This window comes from Bufo gargarizans, chromosome 4, assembly GCF_014858855.1.
Source record: "Bufo gargarizans isolate SCDJY-AF-19 chromosome 4, ASM1485885v1, whole genome shotgun sequence".
NCBI lineage: Eukaryota > Metazoa > Chordata > Amphibia > Anura > Bufonidae > Bufo > Bufo gargarizans.
In genome coordinates this window covers 54,502,768-54,521,954 of record NC_058083.1, presented here as the reverse complement: position 1 = coordinate 54,521,954, position 19,187 = coordinate 54,502,768, and the positions used below count along the sequence as shown (strand labels likewise).

At 53.3% G+C, this 19,187-nt stretch overlaps 1 protein-coding gene across 1 annotated transcript; it reads left to right on the top strand.

The window, feature by feature from the left end:
* The first annotated feature begins 65 nt into the window (after positions 1–65).
* Positions 66–18,783, top strand: HADHA (hydroxyacyl-CoA dehydrogenase trifunctional multienzyme complex subunit alpha). The gene is made up of 20 exons (XM_044288696.1): positions 66–181; positions 2,732–2,773; positions 3,263–3,333; positions 3,444–3,577; positions 3,662–3,800; positions 4,371–4,490; positions 4,567–4,669; positions 4,746–4,868; positions 7,278–7,396; positions 7,479–7,535; positions 11,641–11,750; positions 14,353–14,487; positions 14,728–14,899; positions 14,997–15,083; positions 15,472–15,612; positions 16,335–16,403; positions 16,483–16,678; positions 16,778–16,892; positions 17,426–17,571; positions 18,348–18,783. Exons 1-20 carry the CDS (start codon positions 130–132, stop codon positions 18,491–18,493), a joined length of 2,277 nt encoding a protein of 758 aa, XP_044144631.1. The 5' UTR covers positions 66–129; the 3' UTR covers positions 18,494–18,783.
* The last annotated feature ends 404 nt before the right edge of the window (positions 18,784–19,187 follow it).

Sequence of the window (19,187 nt, the reverse complement as noted above, 5' to 3'; positions counted from 1 at the left end):
CGTCTCCCCGTGTGTCCGGACATCCCCTGTCATTTGGCGGCAGGCGCTGCTCAGGACACCCCGGCCCTTGATAGGAGAAGACCCGGCGGCGGCCCGCGGCCTGTCAGTGTCACCCAGGAGTCGGACAACATGGCGGCTGTGAGGAGCATCGGAGCGCTGGCCGGGCTAGGCGGGAAGACAGGTACCGGGGGAGCAGAGCGTGCTGAGGGGGCCCACCGTCATTGTGCTCCTCACACAGGGGCTGCCCGGGCACCGGCTTATGGCTGCTCTGTGTAGTTTTATCACTTTGCAAAAGTATTAGCACCCGTATATGTATGCACCTGCGTGTCACGTGGTCCCCGGGACTGTGGCTGGCCCTGGGGGGCCCCTCTGTGGCCTCTCCTGCGCAGGGGGCTGTATCCCATGTGTATGCCCTTTTGTTGGTAGACTGGTCGGACCCTGTCTGTTACCAAAGCTGCAGTTCCCTATGACAACTCTGCCTGTCCGGCCTGAGGTGCAGCCCCAGGGATTGTGGAGCTGTCGGGGGGCACAGGCTGGCATGATGGGACTTCAGCCACTGTCACCTTATTATAGTGCACGGTCTAAATCCTCCAGAACTACAACTCCCAGCATGCCCCGACAACTGCTTTACATTATGCTCGACAATGCTGGTCTGTGATGGGGAGGGGGGGGGGGGGTAGTCGGACACTTGTCTGAATCCCCCGTGACCTTGGGTGAGGCGCGGCGCTGCCCCCTGCAGGCAGTGAGTATGCGCTCTGTGTCCTCAGATGACCCTGATGCCGCCCCCGAGGGGTCTGCATCGGCCGCTCCTGTTTGGGGCTCCCTCTACCCTGCCCCATGATTTCCCGCGTCTTCTGCGTTTCTCCTCTGTGAATTAGGATGTTTTTTTTTGTTTTGTTTTTTTAATTCTTCCTGCAGATCCGATGTGAGGAGTCACAGAACCTACATTTTGTTCATGTAACTGCTCTTTCTGGGCCACAACTGAGATCAGGAAGAGCAGAGATGTAAACTGTTCATTATACTGGATCTTCTTCCATAGAACTAGATATCACTCAGCTGCCCGCGGAGTGCACTGCATTAGACTAAAGCCAGCCCCCCCTACACCTCACTGCACTGCCCCCAGTGTTATCGCCCCCCCTGCACCTCACTGCTCTGCCCCCAGTGTTATCAGCCCCCCTGCACCTCACTGCTCTGCCCCCAGTTTTATCAGCCCCCCCCTGCACCTCACTGCTCTGCCCCCAGTGTTATCAGCCCCCCACACCTCACTGCCCCCAGTGTTATCGCCCCCCCTGCACCTCACTGCTCTGCCCCCAGTGTTATCAGCCCCCCTGCACCTCACTGCTCTGCCCCCAGTTTTATCAGCCCCCCCCTGCACCTCACTGCTCTGCCCCCAGTGTTATCGCCCCCCCCCTGCACCTCACTGCTCTGCCCCCAGTGTTATCGCCCCCCCTGCACCTCACTGCTCTGCCCCCAGTGTTATCGCCCCCCCTGCACCTCACTGCTCTGCCCCCAGTGTTATCAGCCCCCCCTGCACCTCACTGCTCTGCCCCCAGTGTTATCGCCCCCCTGCACCTCACTGCTCTGCCCCCAGTGTTATCGCCCCCCCTGCACCTCACTGCTCTGCCCCCAGTGTTATCGCCCCCCCCCCTGCACCTCACTGCTCTGCCCCCAGTGTTATCGCCCCCCCCCTGCACCTCACTGCTCTGCCCCCAGTGTTATCGCCCCCCCCCCTGCACCTCACTGCTCTGCCCCCAGTGTTATCAGCCCCCCCTGCACCTCACTGCTCTGCCCCCAGTGTTATCAGCCCCCCCTGCACCTCACTGCTCTGCCCCCAGTGTTATCAGCCCCCCCTGCACCTCACTGCTCTGCCCCCAGTGTTATCAGCCCCCCCTGCACCTCACTGCACTGCCCCCAGTGTTATCAGCCCCCCCTGCACCTCACTGCTCTGCCCCCAGTGTTATCAGCCCCCCCTGCACCTCACTGCTCTGCCCCCAGTGTTATCAGCCCCCCCTGCACCTCACTGCTCTGCCCCCAGTGTTATCAGCCCCCCCTGCACCTCACTGCTCTGCCCCCAGTGTTATCAGCCCCCCTGCACCTCACTGCTCTGCCCCCAGTGTTATCAGCCCCCCCTGCACCTCACTGCTCTGCCCCCGGTGTTATCAGCCTGACTGCACTGCCCCCAGCGTGCCCGGCGTCTCCTGTATATAGGGGAAAGGTCCCTGCCGCTGTTACCTGTTTACATTCCAGTATGTGTGACTACTGTACATGCGCCGCGCTCCTGACATGCGACGTGTAACCCAGACACTTCGTCAGTAGGAACCCCCCTACGTACGATCACCGCCTTGTGTGCCCCACTTGTGTAGACTAATGACCATGGGTGGAGCTGCAGGGCTATAGTCGTAGCACAGATGGGTCCATAGACGACCTACTAACAACCTTCAGCCCCACACGTGTCCCCCCGTGAATGTAGGGGGTGGAATTACTATTTATGCCCTTTCCCTAATGCATTCTGCACAGTGGCCACTAGATGGTGCTGCGTCCTATGGTGACTGCAGGGCAAAGTGCAGGTGTGTGCGTGTCACAGGGGGCAGAGTACAGCAGGTTAGGGTGCACTCATCTGCACAGCTGGAGGATCATGGGAAATGAGGATCAGCCCTTCTGTTGGGGGCAGAGACCCCTGACATCTCCTGAAGGAGCTTCTCCATAATCATCAGGTTTCTCTGTTTTGCAGGTTTCACTGTCAGATCTTTGTCCATGTCTTCCGCCCTGCTGTGTAAGTATCGGCCCGTTCCCTTCTTAAAGGGGTTTTGTAGAAGGCAGAGAAGACATTAAAGGGGTTGTCCCAACCGGACATCTATGGCCTGTCTCGGGAGCAGTGAGCACACTGCGCATGCGCCACATCTTCTCATTCACTTCTATGGGGTCTCCATAAACAGCCCAGCGAGTGCTCTCAGATATTTTTGGAAGTCCCATAGCGGTGAATGGGGGGGGGGGGCACCTGTCTTGATATAAGCCGGTCCCACCTCCTATCAGTATACCATAAATGTCCAGATGGGAAGACCCCTTTAAACCTCCGTCCCTCCCGCCGAGCTTTGTGACTGCTGCGGTGACGTGCCTGTGTTTCAGGACCAGAAAGCAGCAGAGGGGGGGTGGTTTTATATATCCTTTTTATGGGCAAGTAAAATCCCTTTAAAGTCCTGGAGGACCCCTTTAAGCTGTTCTTGGAGTCACAATTTCTGTATTTTTTTTTTTATCCCCGCAGCACGGACGCACGTAAACTACGAAGTCAAAAAAGATGTCGCCGTTGTCCGCTTTAACACCCCAAATTCTAAGGTGGGTTCCTCTCAAGGAGGGGGGGCGGGGTTAGAAGAAGCGCGTCTGCCAGCCTTGTGGTGGTCCAGCAGGCACTTAGACCCCGCCCCCTCCCGTTTTCTTTACCGCAGGTGAACACGTTGTCCCGGCAGCTCCAGAGCGAGTTCAGCGACGTGATGAACGAGATCTGGGCCAACGATGCCGTGAGAAGCGCCGTCCTCATCTCCGCCAAACCCGGCACCTTCATCGCCGGGGCCGACATCAAGTGAGTGGTCGTGATCCGGGTAGGGTGGGGTTAACCCTTTCCTGCGCCGGTACGTCCTCCTGATGCGTAGTCTGTCGTTTCCAGCATGATCGAGTCGTGTAAGACGTCGCAGGAAGTGTCTCAGCTGTCTCAGTCCGGGCAGAAGATGTTCGAGAAGCTTGAAAAGTCCCCAAAACCCATTGTGGCGGCCATCAATGGCTCCTGCCTCGGAGGAGGGCTGGAGGTAGGTGCACTAACTGCCCGGCTTCTCGCCGTTTCCTCTTGTACGCAACAGGGTCCTTTCCATGCCGAGCTGCTTTTAATAGTGGCCCCTGCTCTGGCTGATAAAAGGGCCCCACCTCCTTTACCAGCCGTTTCTGGGGTGGCGGGGAGCGAGCGCCCCCTGTGTGCCAGCGCTGTGACCCAGTTTCATCAAAGTTTTGGTCTGTTGTTTTTCTCACCACTTTCAATCTCTCTGCTTGCTGTCGGTGAACGGAAAAAAAATATATCTTGTTTTATATCTAAGGGCTAAAACCCACACAGACCTAAACGCTTCTCACAACTGAGGGTTCGTTACAAAGGTATCCAGTCAGTCCTGATAGTTTGTTACAGTGTATCGGTGCAGATAGTCCGTATCATTCTGGAGTCCACTGAGGACCGTCAGGACTGGATACAACTGTAAGAAACCTTCAGCTGTGAGAAGTATAAAGTTCTGAATGGAAGTCAGAATGTTTTCTCTGACAGCAATCGGAGGTTTTGACAGGTATAAGGAGACGGCCGGATTACATGTGAGGTCTCTGCTCGTCCTTTCCAGGTGGCCATCGCCTGCCAGTATCGTGTGGCTACAAAAGACAAGAAGACGGTCCTGGGGACCCCTGAGGTTCTGCTGGGCCTGCTGCCCGGTGCCGGGGGCACTCAGAGGCTCCCTAAGATGGTGAGTGTCGGCCGGTGAGACCCCCCCCCCCCCCCAGTTCACAGGTCCGGTTCTGATCGCCTCCTTCCTCCTCCAGCTGGGGCTTCCCACTTCCTTCGACATGATGCTGACCGGCAGGAACATTCGTGCCGACAAAGCTAAGAAGATGGGGCTAGTGGACCAGCTCGTCGACCCCCTGGGTATGTGGCCTCTCCGCTGGTAATGACGCGGTCCACAGAGGAACGCAAGACCCTAATATTATTTTGTATGTGACAGGACCCGGCCTGAAGAGTCCCGAGGAGCGCACCATGGAGTACCTGGAGGAGGTGGCCGTGGACTACGCCAGAGGGATCGCCGACAAGAAAATCTCCCTGAAGAAGCAAAAGGGGCTGATAGCAAGTGAGTACCGCAGGGCCTGTGTGCTGCCCTCTAGTGGCCGGTCAATATGGTAAGGCAGGGGTGTCAAACTCAAATTCATCGGGGGCCGCATCAGCAGTTTGGTCACCCTCAAAGGGCCGGTTGTATCTGTAGGACTATGTGTCCACTCTTTATTATCATAAATTATTGTCACTGCATTCAATTATTACTGTTTTTTTGTAATAATGTAAGTAATAACTAGCTCTGAAAGCTTGACCTGCAAGCGCTGACTGGGGTCACATAGCATTATACTGATTTATGATGCTATGTAACCCTTACAGTTCTGGAATGTGTTGGATAACACTGACCTAATGCTGTCAGTGTTAGCCAACACATTCCAGAACTGTAAGGGTTACCGTATTTTTCGCCCTATAAGACGCACCGGCCCATAAGACGCACCTAGGTTTTTGAGGAGGAAAATAAGAAAAAAAAATATTTTGAACCAAAAGGTGTGCTTTTGGTGGGTTTTGAACTAATTGTGGTCTGTGGGTGGCGCACTGTTATGGGGGGGGTCTGTGGGTGGCGCACTGTTATGGGGGGGGTCTGTGGGTGGCGCACTGTTATGGGGGGGGTCTGTGGGTGGCGCACTGTTATGGGGGGGGTCTGTGGGTGGCGCACTGTTATGGGGGGGTCTGTGGGTGGCGCACTGTTATGGGGGGGTCTGTGGGTGGCGCACTGTTATGGGGGGGGGTCTGTGGGTGGCGCACTGTTATGGGGGGGGGTCTGTGGGTGGCGCACTGTTATGGGGGGGGGTCTGTGGGTGGCGCACTGTTATGGGGGGGGGTCTGTGGGTGGCGCACTGTTATGGGGGGGGGTCTGTGGGTGGCGCACTGTTATGGGGGGGGGTCTGTGGGTGGCGCACTGTTATGGGGGGGGGTCTGTGGGTGGCGCACTGTTATGGGGGGGGGGTCTGTGGGTGGCGCACTGTTATGGGGGGGGGGTCTGTGGGTGGCGCACTGTTATGGCATCTTATGCTATGTGTCCTCCACAGATCCCCTCCATAAGTGTCCCTGTAGTAGTGAATGACCCTCAATACACGGGCTAGGGGCCGGCATCTGCTTTTATAATGACAGCGGGGCCCGTGCAGTGACTATTCTACTACACGGGCCCCGCTCACTGTATAATCGTATCTCTAATAGTTAATGGTTACCGTATGTATATAATCGCATAAGGAGCGCTGTGTATTACCGGTACTTACAACTACAAGCGCTCGCCGGCAGGAGGCAGGCCGGGAGGACAGGCGCTGGCAGCGTGAGTCATGCGCCCACGCCGCCTGCTTCATTCATAAAGTGGGCGGCGCAGGCGCGTGACGTAGTGACTCACGCTGCCAGCGCCCATCCTCCCAGCCTGCCGCCTCCCTCCTCTCTGCCTACCGAGCGGCGAGCGCTTGTAGTTGTAAGTACCGGTAATACACAGCGCTCCTTATGCGATTATATACATACGGTAACCATTAACTATTAGAGATACGATTATACAGTGAGCGGGGCCCGTGTAGTAGAATAGTCACTGCACGGGCCCCGCTGTCATTATAAAAGCAGATGCCGGCCCCTAGCCCCTCCTCCCTCACAGCTGATACACCTGATACAGGAGCCGGGAGGAGCGGGGGCCGCCTGCAGGGAGTGATAATAAAAGGTGAAGGCTGGCGGCTACGCGGGCCACATGATTCGGCCCGCGGGCCTTGTGTTTGACACCCGTGTGGTAAGGCGTAAAGTACCCAGATCCTGCAGATCCACTCTGTGCTGCTCTCTAGTGGCCTGTACAAGAACTGCAGTGTCAATAAGTTATAGGGGTCGTCCCATTAAGTCTTTCCACAGGATAGATGTGTCTGATCAGCCCGGGTCCAACTGCTGGGGCCCCTGCCAATCATGAGAGCAGGGTCCGGTGTTCCCCCCCCCCCCATTTGAATGGAGTGGCGGTCACTCATGCACTCTGCGACTATAAGGGGCTGCGTGAGATAGCTGAGCACTCGCACGTAGCCATCTCTGACAATCCCATCAGTCTTTGCCGCTCCATTCAAACAGGATGCATGGGCCTCCCCTTTCTCGTTACTGGACCACTGCGATCACTTATCCCCTATCCTGTTGTTAAAGGGGTAAGTTGTCTTAATGGGATAACTCCTTTAAAGGGTGAAATTGGGAAAAACTTCCCAGCAGGAGCTGATGGCAAGCGAGTCCTGCAGATACTGCCCTCTAGTGGCCAGGGTGAGAACTGCGGTTTCACTAAGATAAAGGGTTAAACTTTGAAACAATTGGCATGTCATTAAAGGGGTATTCTAGGCAAATGTTGCACTGCAGATAGGTTATTGTTGAAGGTCTGGTCAGTGGGTTCCTCTCATTGAAATGATGGGAGTTGTAGTAACCTTGGATTGTTCCTCTTGTCACTCGTTTGCAGAGGTCACAGACTACGTCATGTCCGTCCCATTCGTCAGGCAGCAAATCTACAATATGGTAGAGAAGAAAGTGAGGAAACAGACAAAGGGCTTGTATCCGGCCCCCCTGAAAATCATCGAGGTACGAGGCGGCAGGAGGCAGTCACGCCAGGGAAGGAAAGGATATTGCTTACAATGAATGACGTGTTAATGTCTCCTGACAGGTGGTGAAGACCGGGGTGGAGCAGGGCTCAGAGGCCGGGTACCTGGCGGAGTCTCAGGTATGGCAGTGACTGGTCTGGTACCATGGCGCCACCTAATGGTGCTTTATTTATAGCACTGGGTGTTATTGGGGGCACAAATAAGGCCAAGGGTCTAAGTAGGTAGATTAGGCTCAGCTCGTTGGGCATGACTCAGATCACCTCGTAGAAACCAGTCACAGCCTTGCGGTCCTGGAAGCTGATAAGTTAATCTTTGATGTCATCACCATGTGACCAATAACATCCAATTGTTACTTATCACATGGCAATGACATCATCAAAGATCCTGTAATGTTTCAGCATCCAGGAAGTTCTTGCTGCAGGTGGTTTCCTGCAGCTTTATAGGTATGTCCCTCATGCTGTGCGCATGTATTAAAGAGGACCTTTCACTAGTTTAAAAACTAACTATATCGGTGGGCAGAGCGGCGCCCAGGGGTCCCCCTTGCACTTACTAGTATGTCTGGGCGCCGCTCCGTTTGCCCGGTATAGGCTCCGGTGTCTGCAGCTCCCTCTGTTGTACTGGACGGATTTTTTGTATTAGGCGTGTCCCTTGCTGCAGCGCTGGCCAATCGCAGCGCACAGCTCATAGCTCACAGCTCATAGCCACTGCGTGCGCAGTGTGAGTTTAAGGAGATTTAACAAGACAAAAGACCGTCAGATCTCCTTACCCCTGAGAGCGCACGCATAGTGTCTGTGCGTGCGTCCATGAGTCAACGCTCACTGTAATTTTACCTTACCCATGCCCTGGTATTGCGCTTGCGCGGAGGCGCCGTGCAGTGGTCTTGCGCAGAGGCGCACAACCCCAGAAGTCACGTGGGGTAAGGGAATCTGACGAGGTAAGGTTTTCTCACAGAACACCGGGTTCAGAGCTGAACCTGGACATACCTCCATTTTCACCCAGGCAGCCGCATTTTTAGGAGTGACGGTGATGTACCGGGGCTGCCAGGAAGCCCAGTGACGTCACCGGCACTGATGGGCGGGATTTAGCGCTGCCCTAGCCAGTAAAACGGCTAGGGCAGCGCTAAAGCCCGCCCATCAGAGCCGGTGACGTCACCTAACTTCACCGATCACACAGTGTGTGTGTGATGATAAACAAAAGAGCCCGTGCCCTGCACGATCTAGTGCAGGGCAAGGGAGCGAATCGGATGCTCCGATGCTAGCCTCAGGGGGGCTGCCTGGGTGAAAATAAGGGTATGTCCGGGTTCAGCTCTGAACCCCGACAACCCCTTTAATTGTATGGAGCAGGCTGCTGCGCTGAGCCCGCGGCGGGTGCTGGCTGTATAATGACAGGAAACGGAAATCACGTCGAAACCGGCCAATTAATCCCTCATGCCACATTCTACAAAGATTGCAGCATCTATGAGGTTAGAGCCCCCGCAGTGAAATTGTGGGCCTCCAATCGGCTTCCATGCTAATGAAGGTTCCCAGGCCTGACATGGTAAGCTTCCTGCTAAGCTGTGCACGAGGCAGAGCACAGCAAGGAGCGCGTCTGAATCCTGTTCACCCTCACCCTAAGTTCACACCTGAGCGTTTTACAGCGCGTTCAGACGCGCTGTAAAACGCTCAACACATGAAAACCAATGCTTCCCTATGGGAATGGTTCTCACCTGGGCGTTTTACGCCCGACGCATAATCAAGTTCTTGAGCTTCTTTGGGCCGTTTTGACGCGCGTTTGTGGCCATAGGACACTGCAGTCAATCACACAAACGCGCCTCAAACGCGCGTTTACTATTACAAAAAACGCACGTTTGAGAAACGCTCAGGTGTGAAAGCAGGGTCATAGATCTCTATTAGGCTGAATGGGACAAGGATTCGAAAGATCAAAAAACGCACACCCACGCCCAATTTTACATATGATTTTTTTTATTTAATTTTTTTATATATATATATAATCACTACATATCTACTAAAATATAAAAAAAAGTTCCTGTACGGTGTACACCAAAATGACCAAAATGAAAAAAAAAACAAAAAAAAAAACATTAAGAACATGCAGTTCGCCATTTTTAGTCACCTTGTCCCCCCCCCCCCCCCCCAAAAAAAAAGTTGAATAACAATGATCAAAAAGTATTACATACAACAAATGGTAAATGGTGCCAATAAAAACGACAGTGTGCCCCACAGAAAACAAGCCCTCGTACAGCTCTGTGGACCAGAAATAAGTCTGGTTTTTAGGTAATAAAACAAAATAAAAACTATAAGGCCTCTTTCACACGAGCGTGATGGATTGGCTCCGGATGCGTGAATCTCGCACCATTTTGCGAGCAAGTTCAGTCAGTTTTGTCTGCGATTGCGTTCAGTTGTTTTTTTTACGTTTTTTACGCTTGTGATAAACTGAAGGTTTACAAACAACATCTCCTAGCAGCCATCAGTGAAAAACTCATCACACCCGGACTTGCTTCTGGATGCAATGCGTTTTCACTTCTATGGGGCCAGAGCTGCGTGAAAAACGCAGAATATAGAACATGCTGCGATTCTCACACAACGCAGAACTGATGCGTGAAAGAAAACACTCATGTGCACAGCCCCATTGAAATGAATGGGTCAGGATTCAGTGCTATGCGCTCACGTCATACATTGAGCCGGCAAAATAAAGTAAACCGCTTAGTGAACACCCATAGGTCTTCTTACGGTGGTCACTAAGGGGCCTTAGGCTGGGCCACCACTTTTTTTTTTTTTTTTTTTTTTTTTTACGAGGACCCAGTTCTCACATGAGAGCCGCCGCGGTCCTGCTCTAACAGCCCAGACCTGCATGAGTGCCGATCCGGGCTGTTTAGCGCTTTACATGCTGCGGGCAATGGCACCCGCTGCATGTAAAGCACTGACAGAGGGTGTGGGACTCCTTCTGTCTCCCATCGGCACCCCGCAAATGCAATCACTGGGTGCCCCTGTGTGTTTGAAGGCTGCTGGGGTCTGATGTAGGCCCCAAGCCTGCCCTTGAGTACTTTCCAGCAGGCTGTGCCTGGTCATTGTCAGTATAGCACCGACCTTAAAATGTAATGCACTATAGGGATAATACATCAGAATACAATCAGAATATTGTCTGTTATAATCCCTTTTGTGGGACTATTAAGTGGTGAAAAAAAAGTTGAAAAAAAACACATTTATTAAAGTAAATTCCAGTAAAAATTAAATTATACTTTTTTCCATTGCAAATATGGTTTTCAATGAAAAAAACTGCAAAAAAATCTCCCATATGTTTTGTAGTGTCGTGTCCATAACGACCCGGACTATATAAAATATATATATATATATATATATATATATATATATATATATTTGCCCTTTTTGATCGCCTGTTATTAAGTTAAGTTTTTTCAGTGGCAATTAAGTATAAATTAGTATGTATGTGTGTGTGTGTGTATATATAATATATATATACACACACACACACTAATTTATACTTAATTGCCACTGAAAAAACTTAACTTAACAGGCGATCAAAAAGGGCAATTTACTTCAAAATGAAAAATACAAGTCGTCCTGCAAAAATAAAGTGCTCACACAACTCCATAGAAAACGGCGGCGATGCAAATAGATTTTATTCCTTTAATTAAAAAAAAAGGGGGGGTTATTGCAAAAAAAGTAGTAAAAAAAAAAAAAAAAAGCTATATGTATTTGGTATCGCTGTAATCGTACTGACCCAGAGCATAACGCTATAATGTTGTTGTTTTTTTACCGTAAAATTTATAACCTAAAAACGCAGTGGCAGTATTGCTGGTTTTCCCATCTCCCTCCCAGAAAGAGTTAATAAAATGTAATCAAAACGTTATCTGTACCCCAAAAATGGCGCCATTATAAACTACAACTTGTCCCGCAAAAAAAAAGCCCTCATAAAGCTATATAGATGAGGGAAAAATAAAGTTATAGCTCTTGGAACGCGACAATGAAAAAAGGAAGAAAAACTCTTTGTTCAGTAAGGCCCAAAACAGGCTGGTCACTAAGGGGTTAATATGTGGGTATTTTTTATTTTATTTTTTGTTGGTATCATGACAACACTAGAACTAAGTGCAGGGTGAGGAGCCATAAGCCGGTGTCCACTATACACGGATTATAATGCCGTGTGATAAACGGTTACTGTTGCTTCTAATGACGCCATTTGCTCCTCTCTTCTTCCTCCTGGCAGCGGTTCGGTGAACTGGCCATGACCAGCGAGTCCAGAGCGCTCATCGGCCTCTACCACGGCCAGGTCCAGTGCAAAAAGAACAAGTTTGGGACTCCGCAGAAAGAAGTCAAGTGAGTGGGCACCAAATCTCCTAAATCCCCGGAGCTCAGCCAGATCCCCCTCCTCACTGTCCTGTGTCAGGCTGCAGCAGGATCCCCCTCCTCCTCCTCACTGTCCTGTGTCAGGCTGCAGCAGGATCCCCCTCCTCCTCCTCACTGTCCTGTGTCAGGCTGCAGCAGGATCCCCCTCCTCCTCCTCACTGTCCTGTGTCAGGCTGCAGCAGGATCCCCCTCCTCCTCCTCACTGTCCTGTGTCAGGCTGCAGCAGGATCCCCCTCCTCCTCCTCACTGTCCTGTGTCAGGCTGCAGCAGGATCCCCCTCCTCCTCCTCACTGTCCTGTGTCAGGCTGCAGCAGGATCCCCCTCCTCCTCCTCACTGTCCTGTGTCAGGCTGCAGCAGGATCCCCCTCCTCCTCCTCACTGTCCTGTGTCAGGCTGCAGCAGGATCCCCCTCCTCCTCCTCACTGTCCTGTGTCAGGCTGCAGCAGGATCCCCCTCCTCCTCCTCACTGTCCTGTGTCAGGCTGCAGCAGGATCCCCCTCCTCCTCCTCACTGTCCTGTGTCAGGCTGCAGCAGGATCCCCCTCCTCCTCCTCACTGTCCTGTGTCAGGCTGCAGCAGGATCCCCCTCCTCCTCCTCACTGTCCTGTGTCAGGCTGCAGCAGGATCCCCCCCCTCCTCCTCACTGTCCTGTGTCAGGCTGCAGCAGGATCCCCCTCCTCCTCCTCACTGTCCTGTGTCAGGCTGCAGCAGGATCCCCCTCCTCCTCCTCCTCCTCCTCCTCCTCACTGTCCTGTGTCAGGCTGCAGCAGGATCCCCCTCCTCCTCCTCCTCCTCCTCCTCACTGTCCTGTGTCAGGCTGCAGCAGGATCCCCCTCCTCCTCCTCCTCCTCCTCCTCCTCACTGTCCTGTGTCGGCTGCAGCAGGATCCCCCTCCTCCTCCTCCTCCTCCTCCTCCTCACTGTCCTGTGTCAGGCTGCAGCAGGATCCCCTCCTCCTCCTCCTCCTCCTCCTCCTCACTGTCCTGTGTCAGGCTGCAGCAGGATCCCCCTCCTCCTCCTCCTCCTCCTCCTCCTCACTGGTCCTGTGTCAGGCTGCAGCAGGATCCCCCTCCTCCTCCTCCTCCTCCTCCTCCTCACTGTCCTGTGTCAGGCTGCAGCAGGATCCCCCTCCTCCTCCTCCTCCTCCTCCTCCTCACTGTCCTGTGTCAGGCTGCAGCAGGATCCCCCTCCTCCTCCTCCTCCTCCTCCTCACTGTCCTGTGTCAGGCTGCAGCAGGATCCCCCTCCTCCTCCTCCTCCTCCTCACTGTCCTGTGTCAGGCTGCAGCAGGATCCCCCTCCTCCTCCTCCTCACTGTCCTGTGTCAGGCTGCAGCAGGATCCCCCTCCTCCTCCTCCTCCTCCTCCTCCTCCTCCTCCTCCTCCTCACTGTCCTGTGTCAGGCTGCAGCAGGATCCCCCTCCTCCTCCTCCTCCTCCTCACTGTCCTGTGTCAGGCTGCAGCAGGATCCCCCTCCTCCTCCTCCTCCTCACTGTCCTGTGTCAGGCTGCAGCAGGATCCCCCTCCTCACTGTCCTGTGTCAGGCTGCAGCAGGATCCCCCCTCCTCACTGTCCTGTGTCAGGCTGCAGCAGGATCCCCCCTCCTCACTGTCCTGTGTCAGGCTGCAGCAGGATCCCCCCTCCTCACTGTCCTGTGTCAGGCTGCAGCAGGATCCCCCTCCTCACTGTCCTGTGTCAGGCTGCAGCAGGATCCCCCTCCTCACTGTCCTGTGTCAGGCTGCAGCAGGATCCCCCTCCTCACTGTCCTGTGTCAGGCTGCAGCAGGATCCCCCTCCTCACTGTCCTGTGTCAGGCTGCAGCAGGATCCCCCTCCTCACTGTCCTGTGTCAGGCTGCAGCAGGATCCCCCTCCTCACTGTCCTGTGTCAGGCTGCAGCAGGATCCCCCTCCTCACTGTCCTGTGTCAGGCTGCAGCAGGATCCCCCTCCTCACTGTCCTGTGTCAGGCTGCAGCAGGATCCCCCCCCCCCCTTCCCCCTCACTGTCCTGTGTCAGGCTGCAGCAGGACCCCCCCCCCCCCCTTCCTCCTCACTGTCCTGTGTCAGGCTGCAGCAGCATCCCCCCTCCTCACTGTCCTGTGTCAGGCTGCAGCAGGATCCCCCCCCCCCCCTCCCCTCCTCACTGTCCTGTGTCAGGCTGCAGCAGGATCCCCCCCCCCCCCCTCCCCTCCTCACTGTCCTGTGTCAGGCTGCAGCAGGATCCCCCCCCCCCCCCCCTCCTCACTGTCCTGTGTCAGGCTGCAGCAGGATCCCCCCCCCCCCTCCCCTCCTCACTGTCCTGTGTCAGGCTGCAGCAGGATCCCCCCCCCCCTCCCCTCCTCACTGTCCTGTGTCAGGCTGCAGCAGGATCCCCCCCCCCCCCCTCCCCTCCTCACTGTCCTGTGTCAGGCTGCAGCAGGATCCCCCGCCCCCTCCCCTCCTCACTGTCCTGTGTCAGGCTGCAGCAGGATCCCCCGCCCCCTCCCCTCCTCACTGTCCTGTGCTGTGTCAGGCTGCAGCAGGATCCACCCCTCCTCACTGTGTACTGTCTGTCCTAGCCTCCACGTTCTCTGTTTGCAGGACCCTGGCTATCCTCGGCGCGGGCCTGATGGGGGCCGGTATCGCACAAGTCTCCTTGGATAAAGGCGTGAAGACTATTTTGAAGGACACGACGGTGGAAGGTCTGGGCCGAGGGCAGCAGCAGGTGTTCAAAGGGTGAGAACAGGAGCCCGACCTGTAAACTGTGACTTATCTGTGAAGCCAAAAAAGCTTCAGGGATTTTGGGTTCTGTCCCCGTCTGGATAGTAAGAGCCCCCATTATCCCGCAGCGCGAATAAGAACTCTGCTGCTTTCTAATATCCCACTCCATTGTCTAGACTGCATGCAATGGTAACAAAGCCTCAGCTGTGAGAAGCAGTAGATCTGTAATGTTTGTTCTCCTTCTTCCTCCCGCAGCCTCAATGACAAGGTGAAGAAGAGGAGCGTCACCTCGTTTGAGCGGGACAGCATCATGAGTAACCTGACGGGGCAGCTGGATTACCGGGGGTTTGAGAGTGCGGACATGGTGATAGAGGCCGTGTTCGAGGACATCAAGATCAAACACAAAGTCCTACAGGAGGTGGAAGCTGTGAGTGTCTCCGCCAGTACACTGCACCAAAACGACAGCTCTGCTCCCCCACTGCACTGCGCCGGCTCTTTACACTAACTCGGCTCTGCTTTTCCAGGTCACGTCCCCGCACTGTATATTCGCCAGTAACACGTCCGCCCTCCCGATCTCTCAGATTGCTGCTGTCAGTAAGAGACCAGACAAGGTAAGTGCTGTGTACCCCGTCCCCCCGACGTAGGGTCAGTGCCCCCTGTGCGGTGGTACTCCGGTCCTGGGGGGCTCTCCTGCTTGTCTCCTAAGAACTATTGCTTTCTTCCTTGTATCAGGTAGAGCAGTGTGTGGTCAGATCTGTCAGACAAAGCTGCACAGACTCTACAGCAGAGCTACAACTCCCAGCATCACCTGGAGGATGGCACAAAGGTGTCCATAGACTTTGTGTCCGATCCATGATGCTTTGCTGCAGGGTCTCACATGGGCGGGCGATTAATCCAAGTTAGGAGGGCGACATTCCTAATTCTATCTTCTCCTGCTCGGGTCAGGAATGCACTACTTCTTCCCTGTAAGATGTATAACACCTATCATCTCCTGCTCAGGTCATAGGAATGCACTACTTCTCTCCTGTGGATAAGATGCAGCTGTTGGAAATCATCACCACGGATAAGACGTCTCCGGACACGGCCGCCTCAGCAGTAGCTGTGGGGCTCAAGCAGGGGAAGGTCATCATTGTGGTCAAGGTAAGTAAGAAGCCCATCACTGCCCCCTAGTGACCATTTCCAGGTACATGCACAGAGGCGCCTTTTGAGTCAGTGGTCCATTAACCCTTTATCGCCTCAAAATGTAAGTGAGTGCAGCTCCAGAGTATGATACAGGATAGGTAATGTATGTACACAGTGAGTGCACCAGCAGAATAGTGAGTGCAGCTCTGGAGTATAATACAGGCTGTAACTCAGGATCAGTACAGGATATGTAATGTATGTACACAGTGACTCCACCAGCAGAATAGTGAGTCCAGCTCTGGAGTATAATACAGGATGTAACTCAGGATCAGTACAGGATAAATAATGTAATGTATGTACACAGTGACTGCACCAGCAGAATAGTGAGTGCAGCTCTGGAGTATAATACAGGCTGTAACTCAGGATCAGTACAGGATATGTAATGTAATGTATGTACACAGTGACTGCACCAGCAGAATAGTGAGTGCAGCTCTGGAGTATAATACAGGATTTAACTCGGGATCAGTACAGGATATGTAATGTAATGTATGTACACAGTGACTGCGCCAGCAGAATAGTGAGTGCAGCTCTGGAGTATAAGTGAAAAGCTGTATGTATGTGTAATCCAGTCCTTCAGGGGGACATTTTATACGCACCTTCGTATGGTCTCGTATGAATTGGAGTTGGGTTTTCTTCCTCTGCTCACCATTTTTACTGACTCCATCCGCTTTTTCTTACAGGATGGGCCAGGATTTTACACCACCAGGTGCTTGGCTCCTATGATGGCAGAGGTTATGCGTGTCCTGCAGGTAAGTGACCTCACTTCACCGTCTAGAACGTGACATTATATTAGCGAAGTATCAGTGAAGTCTCTCCTCTGTCTCCTAGGAAGGCGTAACCCCCAAGAAGCTGGATGCCCTCACCACTGGCTTTGGTTTCCCAGTGGGCGCCTCCACTCTGGCTGATGAGGTGGGCATTGATGTGGCTGCCCATGTGGCAGAAGACCTGGGCAAGGCTTTTGGAGAGAGGTTTGGAGGAGGCAACGTTGATCTTCTGAAAGCCATGGTGCAGAAGGGGTTCCTGGGTAAGTGACTGGTCATGACATATACCAGGTGCCCCTACGGGATGGCACATGGGCTGTGATGTGCCCTTCCAACCAGCGTGTTTATTTTTCACCTTTCAGGACGCAAATCTGGTAAAGGCTTTTACGTGTACCAGCAGGGGATGAAGGAAAGATCCGTGAACTCTGCAGCAGAGGAGATCCTGGAGAAATTCAAGCTGCAGGCCAGACCCGACGTGTAAGCGACTTCCATGTCTGACCTCGGTGCAGCGTCATCGCCTGCGCTGATACATTGTAACAAACTGTAGGGGCAGGAGAGAGTTCTACTTCTGATAGTTATAACAAACCCTCAGCTAGGAGCCTCCGATTAGAAACTCGTTTGTTCCCATTCACTGATGGCAAGCAGAGATCCTGAAAATGATAAAGCCTATTAGGAAGCCGTAGGTTTGGTTTATGTGCATAAATCTGGTTTAAAGGGACCTGTGGCTACGAGGGATGATATAAAGGCTTCTGACTGGGTGAGATGTGTCATGTGGTTGTAGCCAAGAGTCGCCGGAACACATGCAATACTGCTCGCTCTGAAGTGACGCCCCCAAGTGGAAGATGAGGGCAGCGAGAACTTGAGCGTGTCGTATAAAGGTGCCTAAAGTCTAATCCAGGCGGTTGGTGTCTGTGATGGATAAAATAGCCAAAATCCATCTGTAACCAAGCCCCTCCCCCACCCAATATGACGCTGTCATGTGACATTTTTTTTTTTTTCCGGTCTCGCAGCTCTTCCGACGAGGACGTCCAGATGCGCCTGATCACGCGCTTTGTGAATGAAGCCGTCCTATGTCTGCAGGAAGGTATCCTCAGTAATCCGGTGGAGGGAGATATCGGGGCCGTCTTTGGACTTGGTTTCCCGCCATGCCTTGGAGGTGAGTGGAACGTCGCTGGCGGCTCAGGACACAATGGAGAACGTAGATCTGGCCATAACGGAAGTAGCTGCACAAAGGGTTAAATGCTTACACTATGTGAAAAATGTGGCGCATCTTCCCTTTTACCACCTGATTGCTGCCGCACCTCGTGCCAATATTTCGCACCTAGAAAAGGCATGTACCAGGTTTTACCGACCCTCTTAGTAATTGCTTTTCAAACCTGTCAGAAGGTGGAAAATGTGCCTAAGATGCAACATTAAAGGGGTTGGGCCCATCTTGTACTTCAGCGTATCGCAAGGTCCCCAAAGCAAAGAGGAGCGCATATGCGTCACGCTCTCCATTCACTTGTAGGGGAGTTCCGAAAAGAGACAAGCGCTTGGCCGTTTCCCATAGAGAATGGAGAGCGCACCACGCAAGAGCGGCCACCTCTCCGTTTACTTCTGGGAAGTCCAGAAATAGCTGAGCGCACTCTTGGCTCTTGTCGGAGCTCCCATAGAATTGCAGAGCAGTCCTTGGCTAAATGGAGGGTGGCCCCGCTTGTGAGAGGCCCCATTCTAGAGATGGGTGCAGGTCCCAGAGCTGAGACCTTTACCTATCAGATATTGATGACGTATCCTAGCGAGATGGGCACACCCTGTTGAGTTTGGCGCATGATGTGTCCATTTCTGTTTGTAGTAGACTTCTACCATGGTTTTCTTAGCAGATATCCCCCCTCCCCTTTAGCTTTTTTAGAAGGATCAGCATTTCTAACGTGCTCCCCTTCTTGTCCCCCATAGGTCCTTTCAGATACACAGACGCTTTTGGGGCAAATCGCATCGTGGAGAAGATGAGGAAGTACGAGAACGTGTACGGGAGCCACTTCACCCCCTGCCAGCTGCTGCTCGACCACGCCAAGGACCCCAGCAAGAAGTTCCACCACTGAACCTAGCCGCCCTTGCAGTGGCCCCAGCGTCTGAGCGCCTGGGAGACTGGTGAATGTATGGAGGATGCAGCGGAGGATTGTACCGTCTCATGCGCCATACGTGCCTTAGATCCAAGTTGTCCCTCGGGCACCGCGTTCCTACCATGTCGATGCTTTTCTGATGAAAGTAATTGTTTTGCACTTAACGCTGAGAGACTTTCTAACTCTTAATGTCCCCTGAGGAGACGGCGCTGCAGCAGCGCATTCATTCCATGTCACGTGGATGTCGTCAATAAAACGTTTTCAGAGATGGTGTGACTTGTGTGGTCCATATCAGCGGGTCCTGGTCCTCTATGGTTATATGGCTTTGTATGGGATGCAATTTTGTGGCTTTGCCTGTTTTGGGGATCATATTATCTTTACCACTTGTTAATGAGGACAGAGATCACTGCAGCCTCTGCAATTTCTGTTCTTCCGCCAAGGCTACCTCTTATATCCCTTAGTGAAAAAGTTACCAACTTTCTAGCTGTCCATAGACTCTGAGGTTCATCTTGTTTGCATTTGGGCCGATGTGCTATTTCACCATGACGGTCGGATTCAGTTACTGGTATTTAGCGTTCCATAAAAGGGCGACCTTGCTGTATTGTACCCTCATAGCAACAACAAGTGACCTTGCAGGACATCACACTGTCATCAGTTATTCCATTACTGCCAC

What these genes read in the sequence shown, in the direction of transcription:
- HADHA (XM_044288696.1), top strand. Translation starts at nt 130, where the DNA reads ATGGCGGCTGTGAGGAGCATCGGAGCGCTGGCCGGGCTAGGCGGGAAG. An exon ending in CTCAGAGGCTCCCTAAGATG is followed by an intron (nt 4,491 to 4,566) that starts GTGAGTGTCGGC and finishes TTCCTCCTCCAG; the next exon opens with CTGGGGCTTCCCACTTCCTT. An exon ending in CAGCAGCAGGTGTTCAAAGG is followed by an intron (nt 14,488 to 14,727) that starts GTGAGAACAGGA and finishes TTCCTCCCGCAG; the next exon opens with CCTCAATGACAAGGTGAAGA.